Source organism: Cygnus olor, chromosome 4 (genome assembly GCF_009769625.2).
Source record: "Cygnus olor isolate bCygOlo1 chromosome 4, bCygOlo1.pri.v2, whole genome shotgun sequence".
NCBI lineage: Eukaryota > Metazoa > Chordata > Aves > Anseriformes > Anatidae > Cygnus > Cygnus olor.
The window spans coordinates 690002-715871 of record NC_049172.1 but is presented as its reverse complement, the minus strand read 5'-3'; the positions used below and the strand labels follow the sequence as shown (position 1 = coordinate 715871).

Sequence of the window (25870 nt, the reverse complement as noted above, 5' to 3'; positions counted from 1 at the left end):
GTTTGTTTTTCTAAAACAGTTTACTTGTCCTGTTTTTCGTTTGTTTTTCATCACGCTGTTTTGGCACATTTGAGACCCAGTTTGCCCCTTCCAGTGAGTGTCCTTATCATAAACAGGGCTTGATCCTAATAGGATCCAAACACTGGAAGTCTGTAATCCCAAATAAGCTTGCCTGTCCTTAAGATTTGAGTAGGCAAAGGTGACCTACAGTAGCCAAAGCCGCGGTCTTTGCTTTTGGACACATACCAAAAACATTTATGCTGTATAGGAATTAGTTGTTGTTGCTAATTTAACTTTGCCATTTTGCCTGACCTCTGAAGTCTCTTCATGATCTTTTTATGTTGTTTCGCTCTGTGTCCAGGGAAAGGGGTAGAGAGGGAGTTGTGTGAACCCTGAGGCCAGTTTCCATTGCTAGTTCTTTTAAAACAGTCCTGTACAATGTCCTGGGGTACTAGTTTTAGATGCTGCTGTTTAAGAGGTACTGTGTAGCTTTTGACAGAGGCTAAGAGCATTTAAAAAAAAAAAAAAAGACCTTAGTCTATGACAGAACAAACACACGTAATAATTATATTTAATAATTGCTTATGTCTTTACACTTAGAGTTGCTAGTGTCGTTTTTTTTTACAAAGTACACTGATGGAGAAAGGCAACAAATACTTTTTACAAGGTAACATCTTCAGCTACAAAGTGCTCGTTTTGACAGCTGAATTCAGTCTGAGTATCCTTTTGTAATACATTCCTTTGTTGTAAGAGTTCTTATTCAATACACAAGGACACAACTGTTCTGATAAACTGTCAAACCGAAAATATGCATTGGCCTGCTTATCTTATACATGAAAATCAGTAATACTAATTAGTGGCACTAGCGTGGTCAAAGGCACTTCTTTTTTTAATTGAGGCCCAAGTCTGATTCTTTCTTTTGAGGTGGCCGGTCGGTCTGTCTGTCTGCCTTTCGGTGAAACACTGGTATTTGTAACAACAGCTTTTCAAGTTTGCAGAAGTTCAGATCTCATGCGTGGAGGCATTGGTCCTACAGCTACAACCAGCCTGAAGAAATGTCTGAGGTAAACAGCTCATCCTTACATGAGGATTTTGACTTTCTAAATTCTACCTTAAATATTGATAGTTGCAGAAGTTTATTTTTCAAAGCGTTAACTGATGAATAAATCAGTTACTTGAGAGGAGGTCATTGTAATAGGACTGGTATTAAACACGAGGATTTCTTTTTATAGCACCAGAACTAACCTTTGGTTAGTGTGTCAACTGTCTTATGGTTGACCTGTCACTGTAATTCTGAGGGAAGCAGATGTTTAGCTAAGTTGTATTGGGAGTATTCCAGTTAACATAAAGCCAAACATGTTCAATTTTGAAAATTTAATTAAATAGCATTTTAAAATAACTGCTGCCCTTAAGACTGGGAAATTGTACCATAACAGTGTGGCATAAACTACGCAACTCAGAATAAGCATTGCTCAATTACCATTTGTCCTGTGGTCAATTGTTAAACTTACTCAAGTCCAGTTTTATATAAACCGAGGCATTTTTGTGTCCTGAGTAACCATGGGTGTAGAAGGTTACCCAGAACTGTTTCTGTAGAAGTTAATAACGTGTCTTTTCCAGGAAAAAGGGGATTATTGTTTAGAAAATTTACATGCAGGACATTGAAGTATTCAAATCAAACTACAGGATTGCCATAAAACCTATTCACCTGTATGCCTTAGAAAAAGCAGCGTCTTATAACTTCTTCCTTTTCTATGTAAACTTTTTTAGCATCTTTCCTGGCTCTTAGAACGCTTTATGACTAGCAAAAGGAATAATTAGTTTTCTAAATTGCATTTTGATACTTGAAAATGCATATCATATGCTTTTAAGCGTTGACAGTTTGAAATCTGACAATTCAATTTAGAGAAAGAATCGAGACTCCTGAAAGATTACTACCTGAGTACAGAACTTCCTATTCTACAGCTGAGTAAGTAAACTAAATATTCAGTGAGAGTTGTGTGAAATGAAGCTGTACAAAAAGAGCACAGAAAAGGTTCAGTAAAGCACAGCAGAATGCCTGGGTACAGTGAGGTTGTGGGCTACCCTTCAGGCACCAATTACTGTCCCTCTTGCAAAATCAAAAAGCAACTGACAAATTATGTACTCAAGTTTCCTTAATTGAGCAGCTGGCAGATCTCTTTGTGAACGCAGCATAAGAAATCCACATAAGAAGCTCCTCCATAAATACTCTTGTCTTCTACCAGGAACTGTCGGAAAAGCATCTCTGGCTGTTCCCGCTGTTTCACTATCATCAGCTGAAAAGAGGTAAATATATATATATTTAGGATACAGTCATGCTAAATGCTAGTACCACTTTTCTGTCTCTCTTATTATGTGCTACCAAGGGGGGGGGGGGGCGGGGGCGGGGAACACAGTAATAAATCTCCACATTTCAGTAGCTGTGTTTTAGGAACGCAGGAGCAAGACTTGCATGCAGCCAACAGCTAGTGCAAAGTAAGGTTTCCACAGTAAAACCGGTGACCTTCAGACTGCCTATCTTTGAAAATCGCCTTGGATGGAGAACTACGTACATTTGAGGTACTTGCCCCTAGAAGGCATGCTAGAACTCCCTGGTGTACATGGCCATTCCTGGTATGTAAAGCCTTGTACAGCTACGGAGAAGTTTCGTCAAAGCCCATCCTGTTCTGTTCAGCAGCTGTGAGGAACCAGCTGAGGCAGAGACAAGTCTTACCTTCATGGTGTAGGGCTTTTGGCTCTGGATGTGCTCCATTATTGACTTAACTTTCTTAGAGTATGGATTGTCCAGGTCAGGCAGTAATGTCTGTTAGAAGTGAAGCGTTGCAGGTTGTTATATTCCAGTTGCATCTCTTACAAATTCATACAAGACCAGCTACTGATATTTATGGTGTGACTTACTGTGCATTGCATTCTAAACTGGGAAGTGCCACCTCCTTCACAAAACCTTGTAGAATAATTCATCTGTCTGTAAGGCATTTTTCAGTTTAAAGTAATCACAGTGTTAAAATTCATTATCAGGAGACACTTTAGCTATTACCAAGTGCTTTGTTCCTGTTTGAGCAATACATATTCAATAGGATTTTAGTATCTGTCATAGTGAAAGTTTAAGATACTTTGAAAGCTTCTCTCTTGTAATTGCTCAGAGGGTAAAAGCTTATTACAGTTTTTTTTGTATTGCTTTTGGTGTCTTAATACCTTCTGCTGGTCACCTGTTTCTGCTCTTAGCTGAATGATGAATGCTGAAAATCCCCCTCACTGGTCTCTGACTACCATAAATCATAAATTCTGAAAAATTTGACTGGTTTCTCTTCATATACTCACAGCTTCTGTGCTGATGTGTGCAAAGGATGGCACGTTGAAAAGCCCTTGAATGAGCTCTGGGGGTGTGCTGACCCCCAGCCACAGGAACATGCTCAGACCGTTGGCCAGAATGAAGGTGCCTCCTTCTGAGAGACATTGCTCAGAGCAGCGGACGGCAGCTGGGACAGCATCACTCTTCAGATCCAGGCTGTGCTGTGGGACAAAAGTCAGAGTTGCAAACCTGGTGATTTTAAGGTAAAAAATAAAGATTAAAAGGTTTATCATGCCTTAGCGGCTCCTTTCCAGATGAGAGCAATATATAGAGAGAGCAGTCACACTTTTGTCAGTTTACACGTTGCATGCTAAGGAAGACTTCTCCACACTATTAAGATGCTTGCATACCAGTGCTGAGCTTTACTAAAGTGGGCACCTTTCATTAGCCTGGGCAAAAATCTTGTTAGAAGTACAGTGAGAGGATGCTGCTGTCGAGGATTGATCATGCTGCTTACCCGTTTACTTTAAACTAGAGCTTCTGCCCTCCCTCCTCAATTTAGTTCAGCCTAGCAACTACATCACTGTACAAATACAGTCCAGCTTGGTCATATAACACTTGCCTAGCACAAAGAAAATCTGCATCTGTACAGTTTAAAACATCACAGCACACTGGAAGCCATCCTCACTGAAAATGAACAAATGTGCAGGCAGCACACTTACAATTGGCAGAAGCTGGGGATAGAAGAAGAGCTGGGTGTCGGCCACCCCCATGGCCATGACCAGCTGCCGATGGTAAGCTCTCTCGTCAGTTGGAATTTCTGGTCTGCCAACGAGAACGCAGCTCTTGAGCAAGCAGTTCATGTACACTGGCAGCACCTTCATTGCGTCTGGAAGGATGAGCTGAGGGACAGGGAAGACGTTGTTTAATGTATCCCATGTGCTAGGGAATGACAACTGGGCTTTCAAACATACTACTGCTTAATTCATTTCTTTGATTTAAAAAAAAAAATAGCAGGGGAAATATAGGTCTAGAGCAAATATCTCATGGGTATTGTTTCTAACATTTGGTCTTCACTGAGACTAAATGATTTATTGCCCAGACTTGGGATTCTTAGAAGCACATTACATGGTATGTAAAAGCCTAATTGGAAAATACAGTTTAGAGGAGACCAAAGGAAATAATAACCTAAACAGAATGCCTCCAAGATTGTTGGGAGTGCAGCCTCGCTATTAACTTCAGCAGTCATGTAGAAAATAGCCAATTTTTACTCAGAAAAGTGGGAAAAAAGCCACCTCTTCCAGCTATCTTTTGAAGTGCCTCAAAAGCTGGAAGAGATGTGGCAATATCTTGGGAGTTGTAAGAAAAATTCAGGTTTAAAGGTTTATAGGATTGGAGTTTAGTCCATCCATCTTTGAATCTTTTTTTGAACTGGGAAAATACTTTTTTCAGAAACAGTTGCTGAAAGAATTTGAAAGCACCTTATTCAGTAAACTTCCCCCCCCCCCAATATTCTGTATATATAAAAAGGGGAAACTGATGATTATTACTAAATTTGACAGAATTTGAAAATGCTAGCAATAGCATAATTTGAGAGAATTTTCAACTAGTGTGGAATAAAAGTAACTATATTTCAGAGCTTCTTACTACCCTTTGGTTAAAAAAAAAAAAAGGAGTTGTTAAATTGTATTTTAATCACCATGGATTTTTTTCTCCCTAGGAGTATGGTCCTATCTAGACATCAGGTATTTATCCCTCCAGCACTCTTAGAGAGCTACATGTAAATCCAGGTTGTTTACTGAGTTACAATGCTATTTTCAACTTTGACAATAACAGTCTTAATTGTCAAAAATCAAAATACTAATTTTTTTTAACAGTACAGAAGAAAAAAAATGAAAACTTTTATTGTGAACTAGCATATAATTTCAGCAGGTAGAAAACCAGCTCTCTCATCTGTCTGGTATGAGCATGATAATCAGCTTCCTCAATGGCACTGCCATTTGTCCCAGAACAACAGCCTCCATATGCTGCAATTGCTACCATTGAATCAAACCTGCCATTATTAGACTTGAAAGAAGATGAAAAAATGAGAAGTATGTTCTGAAATTTCCCTTTCTGGCACTGCATGACATTGCAGGGGTAGTTGTTCCTCTGCTGCAATAGCCTGACTTAGGCAGGGAGGTCCTTACCTGGCTTACTGCCGACAGGCTGGCACAGTTCTTGCGGTAACACGCCAGCATGTGAGCCGTCTGATTGACCAGGATCTCTCTGACTGTCTTCAGGGGTTGGCTTAGAATAGCTTTAAAAGCTACAAATACAGAAGAACAAAAGAGTATGTTAATCACAGGGACACTTTTAGAGTATCTACATTTCGCTAGTTTTTAATTAGTTTTTAATGTAGTAAAACTTACCTCTATGGGTGCCTTTTCAGTCTTTCCTGTATCATTTTAGAGGATGCTTATTAATCTTCACAAAAAAATGCCTATACACTTTTGTGCATTACCTGTTTCTAGCTACCTTCCCCAGCATTATTTTTATGGCATGTATATCTGAATACCTAATCTAGTTCTCTTTTCTACTTTGTAATAGAGTTGCTAGTTGCTGAGGCTTGGAATAGCAAGTTACAAAACACAATTTCCCACTAGGCAATCACTTCATCTCTCCTACCTTCCTCTTCTTCCACCCCTAGAGAAAGCAAAAAGGAAACAAAACCAATCTGCTATAACTTTACCTGACTTAGCAAAGAAGTTGATAAGTGCGTCAGTCTCACAAGTCTTGTAGATGTCAGCTAACTGGGAGCTACAGTTTAAACCGATATTGTGTATGCGCAGTCTTCTTTGTCCACTTATTGATGTGTAAAGGACAGCACACTGCAACAGATGAGCCAATTACCATTCATTTTGAGTTTAAAACAAAAAGTCAATCCTCAAAGCGTCCATTGTGTAAGAGCCACCACTTAGTGCATAAAAGGCATGTAATTAGTCCCAAGGACAGCCCAGCCTAGTAGTGCTGCTTCAGCATTAATGAACTAGAGGAACACCATACCTGTACATTTTGTGGAAGTAGATCAGACATGTAAATGCATTATAAAAATTATTAGCCTTAAAAGTATATAAGTGTCATGAAAGTGTATAACTACATGACTGATTGATGAAAGGCTTATTATTCTCTCATTTGCTACATACTGATGGTATCATCTGAAAACAAGAGACCACTGATTAGAAGTTTGTAAAGCATCCCCTGTAATTGTGTAGTATTTGAACATGCTATTAAGAAGAGTGCCCCAAAGGAATGTAACTGAAAAGACACCATATGAGACATCAGACACTTCCTGACCAAGTATCTGCTCATCATGTTATCAGCAACAGCAACACAAAAACTGAGTAATCTTGAAAAATGAAGGGGGTCTTCTTACATGAATAAATTGCTTATGAAGTGACATGAAGTCCTTCTAACCCCACCCCTGTATCTCATCCCTTCCACTGACTTAGATATTAAAATTGGAGGGATAATTTAAGAATTTGCTTATGACTACAATTCTGCTTTAATATAACGTTAGCATTTGGGAAAACCCTTTTCCAAGTATGAAAAGTAAAGGAACTGAGCTCAAGCTTTCCTGACTACTAACATTTTGCTGGCACATGCTTGTTTCCTAGCACCACAATCAAAAAAGAATCTCATCATCTTGTCTACAGCTACAAACCGAAGTCTGCAGGGCAAACACCAACTGCAGTTGACTGCAGTCAGACGTGCACTGGATCTGCCACATGTCTCTGTCACAGGGAAGCCAGGTAAACACAACATCTACATGGCACGCACTTTTCCTGTCACTCCTGCAGCACTGCTCCAGGAAGTGATGGCAGACATACCAAACCGGATGTTCCACAGTACTGTATTTGTACAAGGATTAACTGCTAGCCTATAAAGTGTATTTATAGGGGCGAGATAAAAGCTAAGCAGAGCAGAAGTGAAAGTTCAGATAATTCCATGGCTTAAGTAAGTTCAAAACCTTGCAAGCTGTAACATTTTCTGCCGTTGATAAAAGAAAAATGTCATGACAAAATACCTAGAACAGTAAATGGCAACCTCGCATTATCTGCTGATGGTTGGGGGCACATCTTTTGTTAGGCACAGGCTTATCACAAGTGTTGGCAATTAGGCAGAGAAACGCCAGTTTTAATTATTGCCTAATCTGCATTTCCAGGAACTATTACTGAGGCATGCCCTATTGCAGAATAAGAAGGGAAGCACAGATTTCTTGAGTTTTGTAACAGCCTGGCATTGCAAGGTAGCGATCTTTGGCTAGTTAATTGAAAACTTACTTTATTAGTGGTACTATGACACCAGAGTCTGTGCAAACTGTACCTTCCTCCCCTCAGTGCTTCGGCATGATGTTTTTATTATTATTATGGCTGCAGAAGTTCTTACTCACAATTTCAAGACATGGTATGTCATTAAGTTTTTTTTACCTGAATTAAGGCGCCACTGTCTTCATTCAGTTTGTCATCATGTTTGAACTCTACCGTCACTGCCTTGTCACAGTCAACCGCTGCCATTTCTACATCTGTGGTGTTGTCCATGTAAATAGCACCAAAGAAGTCAGTAGCCCTGAAGCCTGTAGCCAGATTAAAACAAACAAACAAACCATATTATTTTATTTAAAAATCACAAGTATAAGTGACATTTTTTTGTGACTTCTTTTTTGGTCATTCAATTGTGCTTACTAAAATGGGAACCATTTCCCCTCACGCGTGTGCAGCCTCAGTCAACACCTTCTGTGAGGACAAGCGAAGCTGTTCTGATGGGCCATGAAGGGGTGCTGTGGCTCAGAGACCCCCCCAGAACCTTTTGCACTGTTCACTTGGCCATTTGTTTGTATTTCTCAAATACTTGCATTTGAGGCAAGAATGATTGGTTGAAAAGTAGGAACATTAGTTTAATTTGAAGTAATGAAAGAACATGTAAGTGTTCAGCAACAACACCCTCTTTTGTACAACTTATCTGCATTTCAGGATGCATGCATAGTGATCAGCAACCTTAATCGTATTTGCAGATTTAAGTAGGTATATACAGTAAGGGCACACTCATTTTTACCAGTCTATACTGTTCAAAAGGTACATAATGAAGTTAAAACAGGAGGCCTGATGTTACGAGTGATCTGTAGAGCACTTCAGCACTGTATTATTTATAGTTATATATTCTCATATGCATTCATATTTATTTTCATTCCCAACGGGTACCGTTACCTGTATTTGTCCGAACCCTCATTATTGCATCAAAGCCGGTCTTTTTTTCTATGTCCTTCCTGAGGTCGGTGAGGAACTGGGGGCTATCAGAATTGAGCTAAAATAGCACAAAGCACAAGTTGCAGTTCACCACGGGGTGGCAGCAAACCAGCAGAAATCCAGCACTCCCTCAGCCCGCTGTGAACTCTGCCCCTGCCCTCCCCCCATCAAATCTTTTCACAAGTAACATCTCTTTTCTTTTAAAAATGGCAAGAAATGCCAGTTGCTGCTTTATTAACAGAAATACAGATGTGAAAGTATCCACCGTTAATTCATCACTAAGCTTGGACAAGCAGAATTCCTTTCAATCAAACCTGTCTTCAGTACTGTCCGGTCCTTGCACCTACCCTTGCAGGCTAGCTGGGATTTTGTGGTACAGCCTTAATAATTAGAGTAGTCTTGTTCACTTAGCAAAAACTGGTTTTGCAGATCAGCTGATGACACTGAGAAAGTCCCTTATTTCCCCATGAAAATTCCCATGAAATTTTAAACAAATGAGTGTTGTTATGGCATTTCTTTTGGGGGGGCAGTGTCTTTATCATAAGCATTTTTAACTGTAAATGCAGGAGTAACTGACTACCCTGCTCAGATGGCACCATATGTAGGTAAGTGGGTTTAATTTTAAGATACCAACCAGCTTATGCAGAAGTAAAATTACGGTCTCAAGATATTTCAGCCTGATCTGCTGTTTCTACATTTGAATTTTACCCCCTGGGGTTTATAAATAATTTTTCTAGAGTTGCTCTACTTTTACGCTGTCAAAGCATGTTTTGAAATAAAAACAACCAATCCCCAGGTGTTACTATCTGATAGGTAGGAAACTTGCACCACTTACCTGGAAATTGTTGTACTTGTACAATGTTCCTCCGGTGTACATTGTGACAAGACCCAGGGAGGCTATGTCCACGTACTGATTTGGGAAGAGGAACAAATTCACGCAGCAGCCATTAGCCACGCAATCCCTGGCTAAAGTCTCGTAATAATTTACTTGAGGCTGGAAAAGTGTCTGCACAGAATTAAAAAAAAATACAAATGTGATAACATTAGATACTGTCGGTGGCCAATCACAATCCAAATACCCAAATGAAAAATAAAAATGAGACATGGATTTGATTGTAATCGTGTTGCCCCTGCTCATACATTCTACCACCACTTATATGCATTGAAAAGTCAGTCTGTTCTTGTAGAACTAAATCACACCTTGCAGGTAGCAAAGGCTCTTGGTGGGTGGAATTATTTGCAGCTGGTCGATTTCCTTTACTGATGGGTGTTGCTGCTCAGCCCATACTTTAGCCTCAGAGTTCTTGTAGGGCCAATACCTATATATTTATTCTCTATATCTAAATCATCAGGGCACAGTATAATTTGGGAATATTATATATTTAAACAACAATTCTTTGTAAAAGAAAAGAAGTGAAAAAGACCAAGGCTCTACTAGAGGAATTCAGTGTAATAGCAGTCCCCTGTGAACTCCAAGTAGAAAATACCTTTTCTTTATCTGTATTGAGTAGTTTTTTGTCATCTCTGTTTCTTAGCTTCCCTGGTGCTTCCGCAGTTGGCAATGAAGAATGGAAGATAAACAATTTTCCAGCACATTCTGCAGCCTGTTGCAAAGACACCATATTGACATTTATTCTATTACTCAGATAAACAAGCCTAATTTTCATTCATATGCTGTGGTGTCTCTAAGAACCATGCAAACTTTCTGCAAAAGTTCTTCAGAGCCAAACCATTTATTTAGTCTTTACACTTGATGGAAGTGAAGTCCCAAAACAAACTGGGAATTTTGTGTCAGTAAATAACTTAGTCTAACATAGATCCTTTGGATGATGTACCGGTACAGTAATTCCTACATGGGACGCTAAAATCTTGGTGGGCAAAACTAGAAGTACCTCTCCTAGAGACATTTCAGTTAGATACAAGCATTATGCAACAAGGATAAAAGGTAGAAACACTAAACAGGATAAAATTAAAAGGAAATGTAATTTAACAGAAAATACTGCTCCTTCAGTTTGGGTGCACTGTTATCCATTGTATTTTTAGAGAAGAACGACAATTACATTCCTGGACTAGATTCCACATTCAAACTACACTAAAATGCAAAGCATCAAAACTTGTGATTAACTCCTGTCACTAAGAAATAAAGTAAATGCTGGTTTTACTCAAGTTTTCATTGTTATCTAGAACTCAAATGAGGCCATAGGATTTGCAAACTGGGATGGCAAACTGCTGACAAAAAAACCTTCAATTCCAAAGAAGAGAATAGCAACGGTAGCAGTACCACAGGCATCTATGTACTGCTAACAAGCTCTTCCACCAAAATTTACAAAATCCAGTTTTTCACTTGATACTGAGACAGTTAATAGGAATGTAAACTGGTTAGTCTTAGAATTCTGAAGTCCTTAAGCACTGAAGAAGTTGGGTGAAGGTGAAAGGAAGGAAGGAGGCATTTGCCCTTTTCCTGCTCCAGGCTTAACCATACATCTAGTTTCAAAATGTAATACCCAAGTCTACCGACAAATGGGCTTTGGTACTCCTTCCCCTCCAGATCTTAACACGTCCGCAAGATACTCCACATTTCAAAATAAGCCATGGCATTCTTCTGGGAAAACTAGGAATTTGCTTGCTATGGCAGAAATGCAATCAAAGACAGTATCTTTTTACAGAGCTGAATCTCACCCTTACAGCACAGTTATCTTTAATCATGAATGCCAGTTTCTTCAATTACTCTTAAAAAGTAGTCTCTAAAGAATGCAAGATTGACTTACCACCATACGCATCAAGAATTACTGACACTGCTTTTGACAATGTGTCTAAAATGCATATATGATTTCTAAAGATTTATTAATCTCAAAGAGGAATATATTTTACTCTTTTCAGATGAGTTATTTTCTTGAGCACACGTATATGCATATTAATAATTCACAGGGAACATCCTTGCAACTTAGAACTTTAAAATACAAGTTAAATAAAAAGTTTGTTTGAGAAGTGTTTTTTTTATAGGAACAACATCAAAAGGAAATTTACATTTATGGGTGTTAAGTTTGTTCTGTCAAATACTGGGAAAGAACATTTTGATAGAAGTGGTAACCAAATGTATAAATATTTTGCACACATACATTCTACTACTATGAATAAGAAGAAAACAAGTATTAGTTAAATATTTAAGAAATGGGATTTGAGAGATGCTGTACAATTTTGGCTCAATATATCTACTCAAAGTTTGAGATCTACTTGTACAGAGCTCACAGATAAATCAACTATTTTAAAGCACCACTGGCTGTTTTCCGCCCCTGCAAATCTTGTGGTGGATCATGGTGTCATTTTTTTAATTGGCAGTGCTCCACAGAAATGCCAGCATTTCAAGGGATATCTGACATACAGCAAGTTACTTAGATGTATCTAGAAGTCTGTACAAACATCCCAAGTTATGTATTAATTATATTAATTATGCTGTAGTGACTAAACACCTTCTTATCTCTTAAATGCTGAATAAGAAACCGACTCCAGGAACTGGTCTTTTCCAACCTAAGTGATTCTATGACTGGTTTCCCTCAATAAGGAGAATCTGGAAACAGATGTTACACTCGTCAGTTGTTTCTAAACAAAAGAAATTCAAATGTGCTGTTAAAATAATGGGACATCAGTGCTGGAAACAATCAGTGATTTTTTTCTAATTTCCCATTATGATTTGTAGGATTTGGCACTGGTCTTTAGCAACCTATAGGTTATCAAGTCTTGTCCTAATTAAAGAACTACTTTGACAGAGAGGAACATTGTAACCTTTAGTGCCTCCATGCCAGCCTGGATAACAGGAGCAAAGATGGTCTCACTCTCATTAGTGTCTGCAAACATCTCTGGAATCTGGTCCAACAAGCTATGAAAGAAGAAAGGTTCAGTGTCTCAACTGGTTAGCGTATTTGGGATAATCCCCCAAAATGTGACATACCAAGTCTTCATAGAGGAATTTCTTTTCCATGCAATTTATACTTAAAAATATTGATTTCTTAGGATTCCAGCCAGAATAAAATGAAACATGAATTTTAAAATCCTATTGAAATGCATTATTTCAAAGCTGATAACATAAAGGAACATGTATTAAATCAAAAATAGCTAAAAATAAAGGAGTTCCGGTGTGGATAAAAGACTTAAGAGTCTTTAGATCATACCTAGGCGTGCATCACATATATAGGAGGAAAACCAGGAAAAACATACAACATGGCACAAAGCTGCAACCTGCCCTCCCACTTCTGACGAAGCAGAGCTGAAGATGCCTGGCTCACAGCTGGTCTAAAAAGGCTTTCAAATTCAGAATTGCGAATTGCTGCTACCACTTTTGCTTCCCGTCAGAGGTGGAAATACAGGACTTGATGCATCTGCTGACTTGTAAAGCATTTCAACAAATTCATGCATCCTCCAAAACCCTGTAACACAACTGACTAACAGGGAAAATGTCTATTCTAAGCATTCAGCTCTTATTCAGATATGGAATGTACTTTACTTGTTAACAACAGATCGTGATTCCTGAAAGTTAACAAGGAAACCATCCAGCAAAGGAACAAAAACTTCTCCGACATCCGAGACCACCATCATCTGAGGCTGAGCTAGGTTGCTTTTTACATTAAAGAAGTGGAGGACCTTGTTATAAGTGACAAAACCAACTCGAATTGCTGAGGATTCTTCTTGCTCTTCTCTGTGAGAAAAACAAAAAACAAGTGGTTATTATTTTGAAACTCTGGCCTTGCAATAAAAGCATTCCTTTGAAATGCAGGGCTGCTTTCAGATCATTATCTGTACTGGGAGCAACAAAGCAAACAACCAACCAGATGTAATTGCCTCAGTCTTTGCCTCAGGTCAAACTAAAACAACCTGATTAAATCAACTGTTGTAATTTTATTTTATTTTTTAATATATATTAAAGTCAACCCTATCAACTGTGCATCCCATTCAAGCAGGCTAGAGTATCTAAGATAAAGAATAGACCATATCTTCAAAAAATGGAAAAGAGGTAACAGGACAATCCTTTACAAGACACAATCAGAAAATAAGCTTTATTTAGAATACACTGTAATTCAGTGACACTAATGATCAATGCCTGGAGAGAACAGTTACTAGGCTTGAATAATGTCTGGTGACTTTCAGACTTCGGTGGCTCAATCTTCTGCTTTGGCAGGACTGCTTTTAAAAGCAGCAAAAGGTCTTGGATCCCTTATAGCTGTGCATCATGCAGGAAATGTACTGTAAAAATTGTTTCTTATTCCTGGTGCGTTCCCAGGCCAGCTAAAGCTCACAAACCGCTGCCACGAGCTACACCTGCAAGAACACTGTGAGCAGTGAGCTCAGGAGCTGTTTTTCAGGAGGTAACTCCCCTAAGCACTAGCTACTGTGTCATTAGCAGCAGCATCATTAGTAAGACTAATGAGACCAGGTTTGCAACCCTAAGTTTAGTAAAAGTCAATCGTATTCCAAAAATCAGTCTTAATTACTTACAAAATAGCACATTCTCTTGGTTTTACAAGCTTCACCTAAAACCTTGAGCTTGGGAGGGAAACGATTTTTCATGTCTACGATCTTTAACACTCGTGTCAATAAAGAATGCTAAACCACCATTCCTGTTTTGTGGAAACAGCTGGATGAGAAAGGAGCTACCTTTGATTTAAAACAAACCAATATTCTGTATGAACACATTCCATAAAGAAGCATTTTAAATAATCTCTCTGAGATCCTCTAACTCAAATAGACGCATCCTTTCTGAATGCAAGTCTCTAATCACTCCTAGCAATCAGACACTACTATTTTCTAAGTAACGTGATTAACAGGGAGCATTCAGGACAAGTTATTCCTAACTTTAGGCACATAAATTAGCACTTTCCTACTTCAAGGAGAAATAGCCGCATCATCCTACTGGTTCCAACGCTTTTACACAGCCGGTATGTGGGACAATTTCATCAGACACTGCTCCTTACAGCGTGGCAGTATACACTTTATACAATTTGATTTCTTCTATCATTGTTTTAAAGGTCACTTGTCAAACACAGCAGGTGATTGCTTGTGTGGCTAACACACTTAGTTCTTTTTAATGTCTCAGAATGAGATGTCTGAATCAAATATACTCAAATGCTTTTAAGTTATATGTCTGAAAATCGTACTGGTACAAATGGTTGACGACCTGCTACAGCACTTGGATGTACGCAAGTCGATGGGGCCGGATGGGATCCACCCGAGGGTACTGAGAGAACTGGCAGAAGAACTGGCCAAGCCCCTTTCCGTCATTTATCAGCAGTCCTGGCTATCAGGGGAGGTCCCAGTCGACTGGCGGATAGCAAATGTGACGCCCATCTACAAGAAGGGTCGGAGGGTAGACCCGGGGAACTATAGGCCTGTTAGTTTGACCTCAGTGCCAGGGAAGTTCATGGAGCAGATTATCTTGAGTGTCATCACGCGGCACTTACAGGGCAACCAGGTGATCAGGCCCAGTCAGCATGGGTTTATGAAAGGCAGGTCCTGCTTGACGAACCTGATCTCCTTCTATGACCAAGTGACACGCTTAGTGGATGAGGGAAAGGCTGTGGATGTGGTCTACCTTGACTTCAGTAAGGCTTTTGATACCATTTCCCACAGAATTCTCCTCAAGAAACTGGCTGCTCGTGGCTTGGACTGGCGTACGCTTCATTGGGTTAAAACCTGGCTGGATAGCCGGGCCCAAAGAGTTGTGGTGAATGGAGTCAAATCCAGTTGGAGGCTGGTCACTAGTGGAGTCCCCCAGGGCTCAGTGCTGGGGCCAGTCCTCTTCAATATCTTTACTGATGATCTGGATGAGGGGATTGAGTGCACCCTCAGTAAGTTTGCAGAAGACACCAAGTTAGGTGCGTGTGTCGATCTGCTCGAGGGTAGGAAGGCTCTGCAGGAGGATCTGGATAGGCTGGACCGATGGGCTGAGGTCAACTGTATGAAGTTCAACAAGGCCAAGTGCCGGGTCCTGCACCTGGGGCATAACAACCCCAAGCAGCGCTACAGGCTGGGAGATGAGTGGTTGGAAAGCTGCCTGGCAGAGAAGGACCTGGGAGTACTGGTTGATAGTCGGCTGAATATGAGCCAGCAGTGTGCTCAGGTGGCCAAGAAGGCCAACAGCATCCTGGCTTGTATAAGAAGCAGTGTGGCCAGCAGGGCTGGGGAAGTGATTGTCCCCCTGTACTCGGCTCTGGTGAGGCCGCACCTCGAGTACTGTGTTCAGTTTTGGGCCCCTCGCTACAAGAAGGACATCGAGGTGCTCGAGAGAGTCCAGAGAAGAGCGACAAGGCTGGTGAGGGTTCTGGAGAACAAGTCTTACAAGGAGAGGCTGAGGGAGCTGGGATTGTTCAGCCTGGAGAAGAGGAGGCTCAGGGGCGACTTTATGCTCTCTACAGGTACCTTAAAGGAGGCTGTAGTGAGGTAGGGTTTGGTCTATTCTTCGACGTTCCTGGTGACAGGACAAGGGGGAATGGGCTAAAGTTGCGCCAGGGGAGGTTTAGGTTGGATATTAGGAAGAACTTCTTTACTGAAAGGATTGTTAGGCATTGTAATGGGCTGCCCAGTGAAGTGGTTGAGTCACCATCCCTGGAGGTCTTTAAGAGACGTTTAGATGTTGAACTTAGTGATATGGTTTAGTGGAGGACTTGTATTAGGTCAGAGGTTGGACTAGGTGATCTTGGAGGTCTCTTCCAACCTAGACGATTCTGTGAAATAGCCTGATTTTCTGAGGTCAGGAGCAGAATTTCTGTAAACACATTTCTCTGTATTTCTCTATAAATAGAGAATCAGTGTTCTGGTTTAGAACATCTAAAACTTCTAGCAAGCAAATAATGTGTTTTCTGCTGTGCTGCAAATCTGCAGAAGCATAAAGCCCTTTTAACACAAAGTCTCTACACACCTAACTTAATCCATTATTTGCTAGCTTTAACTTCTCAGCCATTCTCACAGGCTTACCTGCCACAAGCCACTACACCAGTGGCCTTTTTGTTACACACATTGCTCTGTTAACCAGAAGTCTTTCCTCTTAAAGAATTTGGGCTCCCGGAAATCTGAGCACAGGGTGAATTCCCAGCATGATGTTTTCACCTCATGTGATAACAGCAGAATATTTTTGCAGGTGTCTTTCTTCAGCAACAGAAAATGAACACAGTGAAGTTCATGTCTTGGCACCAAAATAAAAGTTTCACCACAAATGCTGGTGGAGTGAGTGCCTGATTATTATTATTTTTTAATTCATATTGTTTAAAGGCAACAGACCACTCTGAAGAAACCCACAGGCACGGGCCTGCCCTTTATTTATTTATTTATTTATCTTGCTTTTTTCAGTGGACGTGAAAACTTTGTCCATGCAAACAGGGTATTTAGCAGTAGATATCTACAGAGTGCTTGTGAGGAAAAGAGTATGTTATTTCTTGTGATGTAGATACACTTGTTTTCATTTTTCCTTTACTTTCTCTATTCAAGACTAGGTGTTCCTAAACTGCCAATTGTTTTTTGCTGCTATGCTCGTGGCCTTTTATTATCTTCAGAGTCATGACCAATCCTGATAGAAAGCTCTGAGATATGTGCAGGACAATATCAAACACTCGTGTCTCCAGTGTAATCTTCAATGATAAAGTGCTCAACGGATGGTCTTGCATGGGCATCTGACAAACTAACTCCCCACCCTGAACTGGAATTTCTTTCATGCACAGAGATCCAACAAGCACATACGATAAAAAGATTTTTAACATGTCCCAGATTATCTCAAGGATCTTGTCTCCCACTCTTCCTCACTTTGCTCCCTCTGTTTCTTAAGCATGTTCTCCCTCTACAAATATTGTTATTTGGAATGCATTTTCTTTCTGTATACTCTTCAATCCTTTTGTATGCCTCAACTAAGAAACACCTTGTCTACTTAATTTTTTCAGTCTGACTTCCACTGCTTCCATTTAACTGTCGGCATTATTTAAATGATAATGAAAACTGCATTAAACATATACTAAAAACTACACAAAACTACACTAAAGTAATATACTGTGATTAATACAGATGAGTAGTAATAGTACTACTACACATTTAACACTGACATAGCAAACATGCCATATTTAACAGAATGTCAGTTGCCTACAAGATTTGCTCCCCTCTAAGATACATACCAGGGCAGAAAAATCTCACAACAAAGCAAGCTAAGAGTTCTGCTGATTAACAAAAAAAGAGCTAAAGATACAACCCACCAACACTGGCTTTAGAGAGACTTTACTTTCTTGAGATTCTGGTTTGTGGTATTTCTCTGCTTAATCTAACGAGAACAGCAGCACTGCAGTAAACAGAACTACAGCAAGTAAAGTTAAAACTGCAAGCTGGGACTTATCTGATAACACCACTAGAGTTCAGTACAGGAAAAGAAAAGAAAGAATGCTACATGTTCAGTCAGTACAACACATTCCTTCTGTTCATATAGTAAACCCAGATATCAATCTAAGTTTTTCAAAAACTGCCAGCAATTTTAAAATTACCATTTAGTCACTATCACCTCAAAAATGCCTGTATTGTAAATTCTGTCATTTTTTGTACTTTCTTGGTTTTACCTCTCAACATGCATAGCTTCTTGAAAACTGTAGTATGGTACATTAAGCAAAACACATGTACGTTTCTTTACCTTGGAAGCTTATCTAGCAGAGTCTTCAGTTCCTCACATATGAGTTTAACTAGGCCACTGTTTATATTTCGATACGATACATCAATCATGAAGATATAAGCTGGTGGATTTGGAGGCTTGTTATTCTACGGAAAAAAATATTCACAGGGAAAATTAGACAGTGTCCTGTTATGTCAAAAAGATTTACAAAAGGTACCATAAGGCAATCTAAATACTGTGTTTAGTCATTTGAAAAATGCTATGAATTAGAAAGAGTAATTATTACAGAAAGATGGCATGTACTGGGTAAGCACCATCCTTGGAATAAAACTGTACTACTGGAAAATAGATCATAATAGAATAAAATATGTAAAGGGTAACAGTTTATTAGGTAAGATGAAACACTAGCATTTTCTATTGGAATTCAAGTGTTTAAACAAATTTGTTTCTGTATTCCGTATATGCTTACGCAATACCATTTTGTTAACAGAAATGCTTAAATTCAGTTTTTGTTAACATTTGCCTCTAAAAACCGTTAAGCAATTTCTAACCAATCTGGAAACAGAAAATGTGACTTAGGTACTGAACCAGAATTAAAATAATGCAGTCCCTAGCAGCACTGAGTGTTCATCTGTATCCTCTCTGTCTTGCTTTCTCATGCCCCAGTACACTCTGTACAGATAAGAAAACTGTACTTTCAGGAATAAGCTGATCTTCTGTAACATAATTAAAGCACTACAGTGTAATGCTCAATGTATGCAACTGCTACATACAGAGCAGTGACTCAGACTAGTATGGATTCCTTTTGGCACAGCTTCTTAGCCACAGTCATACGTAAGAGACATGTAAGTAGCATACATATTGTGATATACACTACTGACCAAGCTTCTGTAACTAACAAGATGATGATTGTTTTATTTTTGTTTATAAACAAAGCAATGTAATGCTTACAGATGTACCCAGGAAGATCATATAGAGTGCACACAGCAACAGTAATCATCATGGGCCTAGCCGTACGCCTAAGTTCAGTTTTTCTAATTCTCATTAAGTTGAGTAGTGGTCATTACCTGGTGTCAAATTCAGGACAACTTTTCCATTACAGTTATATATGCTATTTCACTGCCTTCATATAAAGACTTCTGACCACTTACCAAATTATACTCATTACAAATAAACTGCAGAAAACTCCATCTAAGAAAAAATCATCTAATCCTTGAATTATGACTTATCCATAGTCATATCCTCAGAACACATAAAATTGAACATTATACCTTTGATCTCACTTCATTTGAATCATGTAAATCAAGATTAACTCTTGTCAACTAAAACCAGACAATATTTTTAAAACCTGTTCTGTTTTTTTGTATTTGGATTCTAGTTTCAAAAAACATATCAAACACTACTTTCTGAACTCTCGTAGCACATCGCTATTTATAAAGAATTCCTGCCTAATTTCTGACAAATATATGGCAGAAATGAGAACTTGTGCTCTTGCCACATCTGCTTAGCAGGAGCACAATAATGCAAAACAGCTGTTATTTGTTAACATTTTTTGTAGCTGTTCATCCTTGTAGTTTGATAAGCACAAAAGGAAATGGCTTTTCAGTTCTGGTTTTAAACTGATTTATAAAAGAACTAAACTTTTCTAACTTGGAGCAAAATGAGAAAATAATTATAAAATAATGTTAACTTCTCTAAAATTCAATGACTTAACATTGCCAGTGTGAGTGCTGATTTTATCAGAGATTTATTTTTTGTAACATTCTGCTGAGTCTATGGAACAGGTCTTTGAACAAGAAGACAAACCATGCTGGATGGCTTATCACAGAAGCTCCCTCATTTAAACTATATGGCAAATTCACTGCACTGAAAGCAAGACTGTGATGATGAACACAGGGTTACACAATAGAGAAAAAGAACTGTGAATATGGCATGGAGCTATTCAGTATACACATTTTCAAAAGCTTAGCTGCAGAAAGCAGCAAAGCTGAACCGAATTTGATGGATGTACACCAAGGATCCCACGCTATTTCTATAATGCCCCATTACAGCTACTGAGTTCTCTCCTGTCCTGGGGTTTAATGCAGATGTCAATGGAATCTCTAAAGGCAGTCTCAGGGATTTCACTGGACTTGGAAGCAGTACCCCTGTGAGAGACCAGAATTAAAACAACTTGTTCATTTCTTTGTACCAGCAATAATCTGATGGTCTGAGGAAGTTACTTGTACCTACTTCAAGGCTTTCTTGGATTGAACCTCCTTTCCTAATTTTATCATATCCACATTCCACTGATGGAAAAAAAATTCCACCCAATTTCAGAAAGAAACAAAAAATATGTCCATGCTGTTGGCAGATGAGGTCACTCTGGGTATTTTGAAAAATTTTGTAAAAAAGTTTGAAAAGCTTAAATAATTTATGCTTTGGGAAGTACAAAATATAGTTATCTAATAAAATCAACTACAAATACTTCCAGTGGCTTAAGTAGACTTTGGACCAAGTTCTTAACTAATTTATTATTAGGAGAGAGAACCCATTCCATTATAACTTACTGGTCAGAACACTAAAACTACTCATGCCAAGACAGGATTCAAATTCCCATGCTAAGGTTTGAAAAGCTGAGAAGACAATTCAGGTGCATGTCTGTCTGCAAAATTCATAAGTCATGCAGCTAAAAAGCAACACTGCATCAGAATTTGAACATCCTCTAAATGCTTCCAAGGACCAAACCAGCACCTCAGCTGAAGACTTGTGATCCATGACTTTGAGACACTATTTATTATTGTTAGTTGCTAGTCTCCATCCAGCACAAAAGAGCAAAACACTATTGTGAGCTTAAATCCTCCACATCTGTACATTTTCCAAAATGTTCTTGGACTCTGATATTCAGCTTATAAGTGCATTTACTCCAATGTAGGTATTTAAAGAATTTTGTTTGTGTTGACATAAAATGATAAATAATTTTGCATATTGGAAATACTCACTCGGCAATAATCCAAAGTAGCAACGTATTCATATGATCCCATAGATAGCTCAGGTCTTTCATAATGGTCTACCCGTCGGCCAATGTGGTCCAGATGTTGAAAGAAGAACGGCGGGACTAAAAACCAACATAAGAGCAGGAAAAAAAATGTTTACAGTGTGGAGAGGAACAACCCAACAACTCCTTCAATAGTTACCATGTGGTAACATAGGCTCCTCTGTTATTGATCAAGGAGGTGTGCAAACACTTAGCCAGGTTATAATGTTCTTTTCTTCACACTGATTTAAGAAAACAAACAAACCTCACAACATTCTGGTAATGTCAGCTTCTCTTGTATTTGGAGAATACGGCATATTCCCCCATGAATGTCAATTTTCTCCTATCTCTACCCTGTCAAGCTTGAGTAGGTAAAACTGACCCAGGTTATTTCCACAGGCAGGAGTCTGCTATCCTCAGGCTACAGAGTAAATGATGGCTATTTTGTTAAAAAGATACCATCTACTCAAAGCTTAATTCACATCACCGGAGTTAAAAACAGCACTTTTCCTAAAGCCTGTGCTGCTTTATGCAACATTACCATTCACTGGAAATAGCTCTGCAACGTTCACAAACCTGGCCTACTGTACAGTAAGCTGCCTTCAGTCCATCACATCGTGAACCTTCTGTAGCTGCAGATAAAGGATGTAGAACTCCAAAGCAAGCATTAAGAAACCAAGTTGTTTTGCCACCACCAATTTACAGGCAGCTAGTCTAATGGCTAGTCACACTGGGAAGAGTCACCTCTGGATTTTAGCTCTTTTTTTCTCAATCAATCCACATTTAGAATGTTATTTTTTACATTTCTGCCTGTTAAAAGCAGGGGATGCAGAATATCTACCTAGTTTTGGGGGCATTTTAAGGTCTCATTAATGTTTTTAAGTGCTTTCCAATTTGGATAAAAGACACTACTAATACAAAGCATGATTGTAAATGATACTGCAACTGGAAAGTCTTTCTTAAAATTTTCATAACGCATTCAAATTTCTCTTTATGAGAGTTTAAATTGCTAACAAACTAGGAAATTTACTATCTGCTATGCTTGCACAAACATCTGAGCCTCAGGCAGAAAAGAAGTTGGAATGAGCCTGTCAAGGTTCACGTTTCAGAGTTGAAAAGATTACTGTATTAGGGAAAGCACTATACCACTGTGATCCAGCTGAGGAAATCCAGCTTGATACAAATGTCTAGAAAGGCTACTTCTGGCAAAGATCTGGGATATAGCCAAGAGCACAAGAACAGTTATGAGTCACATGCAGCACACTTGAACAAATATGGCATGGTATCTTCTGTGAAAACCAACACTTGTCACAGGAAGATTAATAGGCTATTTAACCACTGCATCCACAGTCATGGCCAGGACTAGTCTAACACGGTTCTAAATAATTCTTTGCTGAACATTTAGATTTCTTTAAGAAATTAATTTATCTACACAAAAGTTGCTTTTGGTTAGCAATACAAGCAGCTTTTTATCCTATGTTGACATAATATTTTAAAATAAACTTTTGACCATAACAGACTGGACTTGGACTTCACGGTTTAGCATTATTTTTTCTTATATTTATTTCTAAAAATTGGACTGAAGAAGTGTTTTAAGTATTTTTACTAGGTAGTATTTTTTTTTTGTTGTTTTAATTTGCGAAATAGCCCTTGCTACTGCATCTCACTAAACTATTTTCAAGTCAGCTAGTCAAGAAAATCATTTCAGGGATACAGTTCCTTTTTAGTTTTATGCAATTTGTATGAATCACGGATCAGAGAAATACCACTTACCATCGTTTACACAATTGCAAAATCCACACTGATACCTTCTTCCACCTTCAATAAACTGCATGAAGGGACACATGTAAGCTTTGCACCTGTTACATCGGATTGGTCCAGTCTCACCATGGTTTACAACATAAAGAGGTGTCTACATGAAGAGGTACATGAAGTTATAAAAAGCACTGCAAACTTGAAACCAAATAAAGTGAGCTAGAAAGCTGCTGCTCAGCCTTAACACTTGTTAGATTTCACCTGACCAAGAAATTATTGTTCAGCATTTATCTAAATTGTCCAGTACAGCTGGCTCAACCTTGTAGGTCCCCTAAAGAACTTAATTTTCAAGCTCGCAAGCTCCCTATTTTGGTATTTATCAAAAAGAAATAAAGCATCCACACAAAGAGCCTACAAAACTTTGAAAGCATCGGAAGTTCAGGGCTCTAGGCTGACTTTCTTCAGGAAAGGATTTTTATAGCTCACAAAGGAGAAATCTGCTAGGGCCAGGTATTTCGCCTTCTCTATCAGATAGAGCTTTTCTCAAAGAAATTTGTTGATACTCACCGATCGCATGCAGCTATCCCAAACAGGTAGCTACTAAGAAAGCTTCTAATATTTTCAATTAAATGCCCTTCCCCCTAATGCTGCTGTGTTACATGCTATACTAAGGTTTAATGCTGTCAGGGTCACCAGCTAGAGTAGAAGATTTAGAAGAAATACTAATATTTACTGAAGGAAAGAACATACAGTAAATAAATACAGTATCTCAAACACTTGTCAGCTTAATTACACTGACCATGCTTACTTATAGCCTCTGCCAAAAACCACAGCTAATGGAAGACATTTTCCAGATGCCTCTTGCAGTAATAACTGTGCAACAACTGAAAGATTCCTGTAATTGTAATTTATGTTAGAAAAGTCATACTTGAAACAACTGCACAAATGGAAGTTTGTTCAATTATCTGTGAAACTCTACGGAGCATAAACAAACGTGGTTTTTATTTTTTCTTTTTTTTTCCTTACTCCCTTCAACCCTAACTAAAAATCTCTGACTGTAAGAGTAAGAAAATAAATCCAGAGTTGGGCCCCATGATAGATCTCTACAAGAGGAAGAATGCTGACAACTCTTGAATGCTAAAACTTTTCCACTAGCATATTCACTAATTTAAAATTACTGTCTCTTATAGAATGGACATATTTAATCTATCATACATTTTTATCTTTTATTGGAGCATAAGAGTCTTTGTATACCTAGAGAATCATACATGTCCTGCTACCATTCACTGCTTACATGTATTTTATTGTTTGTTTATATTTTACACAGACGATTATTTTACTTATTTATTTCTCCAAAGGATTTGATGCTTTTTGCCAAGATCTTTGTACATACGAGTAGATTTTACTATGTGGGTTTTAAGTGATCCCTCCCGCTCCACTAAGATAACACATTGCTTCATATTCTTTCTTCTACGAAAATTGAGTTTAACGCAAATTAACACACAATGTCAGCTGGAAAACTATCAGGGTCATTTTTCAGACACAAGAGCCTTGGCTATAAAACCTGCTTACTAGCCACAGTAACTTAAGTTTTAGAACTTCTGGGTTTTGTTCATTACTTGGCAATTTTCTGATTATCATTCTGCTGTATTAATTTAATGAGGCCTGGATCTGACTTGCCATTAATAATATAGTATCTGAACAGGTAGGGAAAAAAAGGCACCTTACACAACACCCGATGCATTTCTACACATTTTTTTAGTGATTTAAAACCCTGTTCTAATACATTTAATGGTATTCAAGAGCAAAGAAAAATTATCCTCGAATGATCATATTTTGAAATACCTTATTAAAATTAAGATCTTTACCTATAAAGCATGAATAAGAAAAATCATAAAATAAATGCCATAAAGTTCAGGGCCTAGGTATCAACATTCTTATATGTACTTAATAAATTACCTTTTTAATGACAGCAGAAATAAAAATATTATTATTTTTTCCCTTGTCTTTCCATTTCTGGAGTGGAAGTTTTTATCTTTCATCTCCCTTTAGCTTCATTAAAAAATTTACTTATTACAAAGTCTTTTTGTAATGTGGTTTTAAAGCCCTAGTAGCCTAAGGGTTACTAAAATCTGCATGTATGTTTAACTTTCTGCATCAAATGGTCTTCTTGAAGTCACTGAGACTATGTGCAGCGCATGAAGTTAAAATATGCTGTCATGTTTTACAAAAACGGTATTCCAATCTTATGTAGAGAAATAAAAGATAAAATATCAATAAAATCATACTGCAGAGGCTGGCTATTTTTAGTTTCTAATAAACTTGCAAAAACTTTAAAACAAAACAAAAAACCCAAAATCAATGAAGTTAAGCCTAACCAAGAAATGCATGCAATAGACTAAAGGATTTTGTCTAACAGAAAAATCTTGAAAAAAAGCCCTGTTTTTTGATTTAACGTGAAATGTTCATTTACCATTCAGTATTTTCTTAAAATAATTTAAACCATTACATCACTAATGAACATATCTAATAATAAAGCAATTTATATGGTAATTTCTGAATAAAGACCCAGACTGAAATCATCCAAACCCACTTCTTCACAACACAGTTGTTACAACAAATTCATTTCTGTTTGGGTGTGTAAACTGCTATTACGTTTCCAACTGTCAAAATAATTTCCATTGGAGTCAAAAAACTTTTTAATACCTAGATCTTATAGGAATTTACAAAGATAAATAACGTACAAGCATTTAAAAAGCAAAAAAAAGAGTAAAAAGTCTACGCTAATGAATACATAAAACAAAAACTGTTGTCATCCACAGTCAAAAGAAATGGTGCTAAATGGGAAAGCCCTGCTTTCTATGCTCCAC

General features: G+C 38.3%; 1 protein-coding gene across 6 annotated transcripts in view; it reads right to left on the bottom strand.

Annotated features, from left to right (window-relative positions):
• The window catches only part of LOC121069468 (protein transport protein Sec24D-like), a 59143-nt gene continuing 33273 nt past the window's right edge, over positions 1 to 25870 (bottom strand). For 5 of the 6 annotated variants that reach the window (XM_040555694.1, XM_040555695.1, XM_040555698.1 and 2 more), the window contains 15 exons: positions 23019 to 23157; positions 21211 to 21326; positions 18251 to 18375; positions 13100 to 13291; positions 12382 to 12475; positions 10086 to 10202; positions 9434 to 9604; positions 8560 to 8656; positions 7783 to 7928; positions 6045 to 6183; positions 5503 to 5621; positions 4036 to 4215; positions 3343 to 3534; positions 2735 to 2824; positions 1 to 2297 (listed from right to left, as the gene is read on the bottom strand). In XM_040555694.1, coding sequence (XP_040411628.1) covers positions 2157 to 2297; positions 2735 to 2824; positions 3343 to 3534; positions 4036 to 4215; positions 5503 to 5621; positions 6045 to 6183; positions 7783 to 7928; positions 8560 to 8656; positions 9434 to 9604; positions 10086 to 10202; positions 12382 to 12475; positions 13100 to 13291; positions 18251 to 18375; positions 21211 to 21326; positions 23019 to 23157 — 2058 coding nt within the window. In that variant the 3' untranslated portion in view covers positions 1 to 2156. Of the gene's footprint in view, positions 2308 to 2734; positions 2825 to 3342; positions 3535 to 4035; positions 4216 to 5502; positions 5622 to 6044; positions 6184 to 7782; positions 7929 to 8559; positions 8657 to 9433; positions 9605 to 10085; positions 10203 to 12381; positions 12476 to 13099; positions 13292 to 18250; positions 18376 to 21210; positions 21327 to 23018; positions 23158 to 25870 lie in introns of all 6 variants that reach the window. The other variant, XM_040555699.1, reaches the window with a different exon arrangement.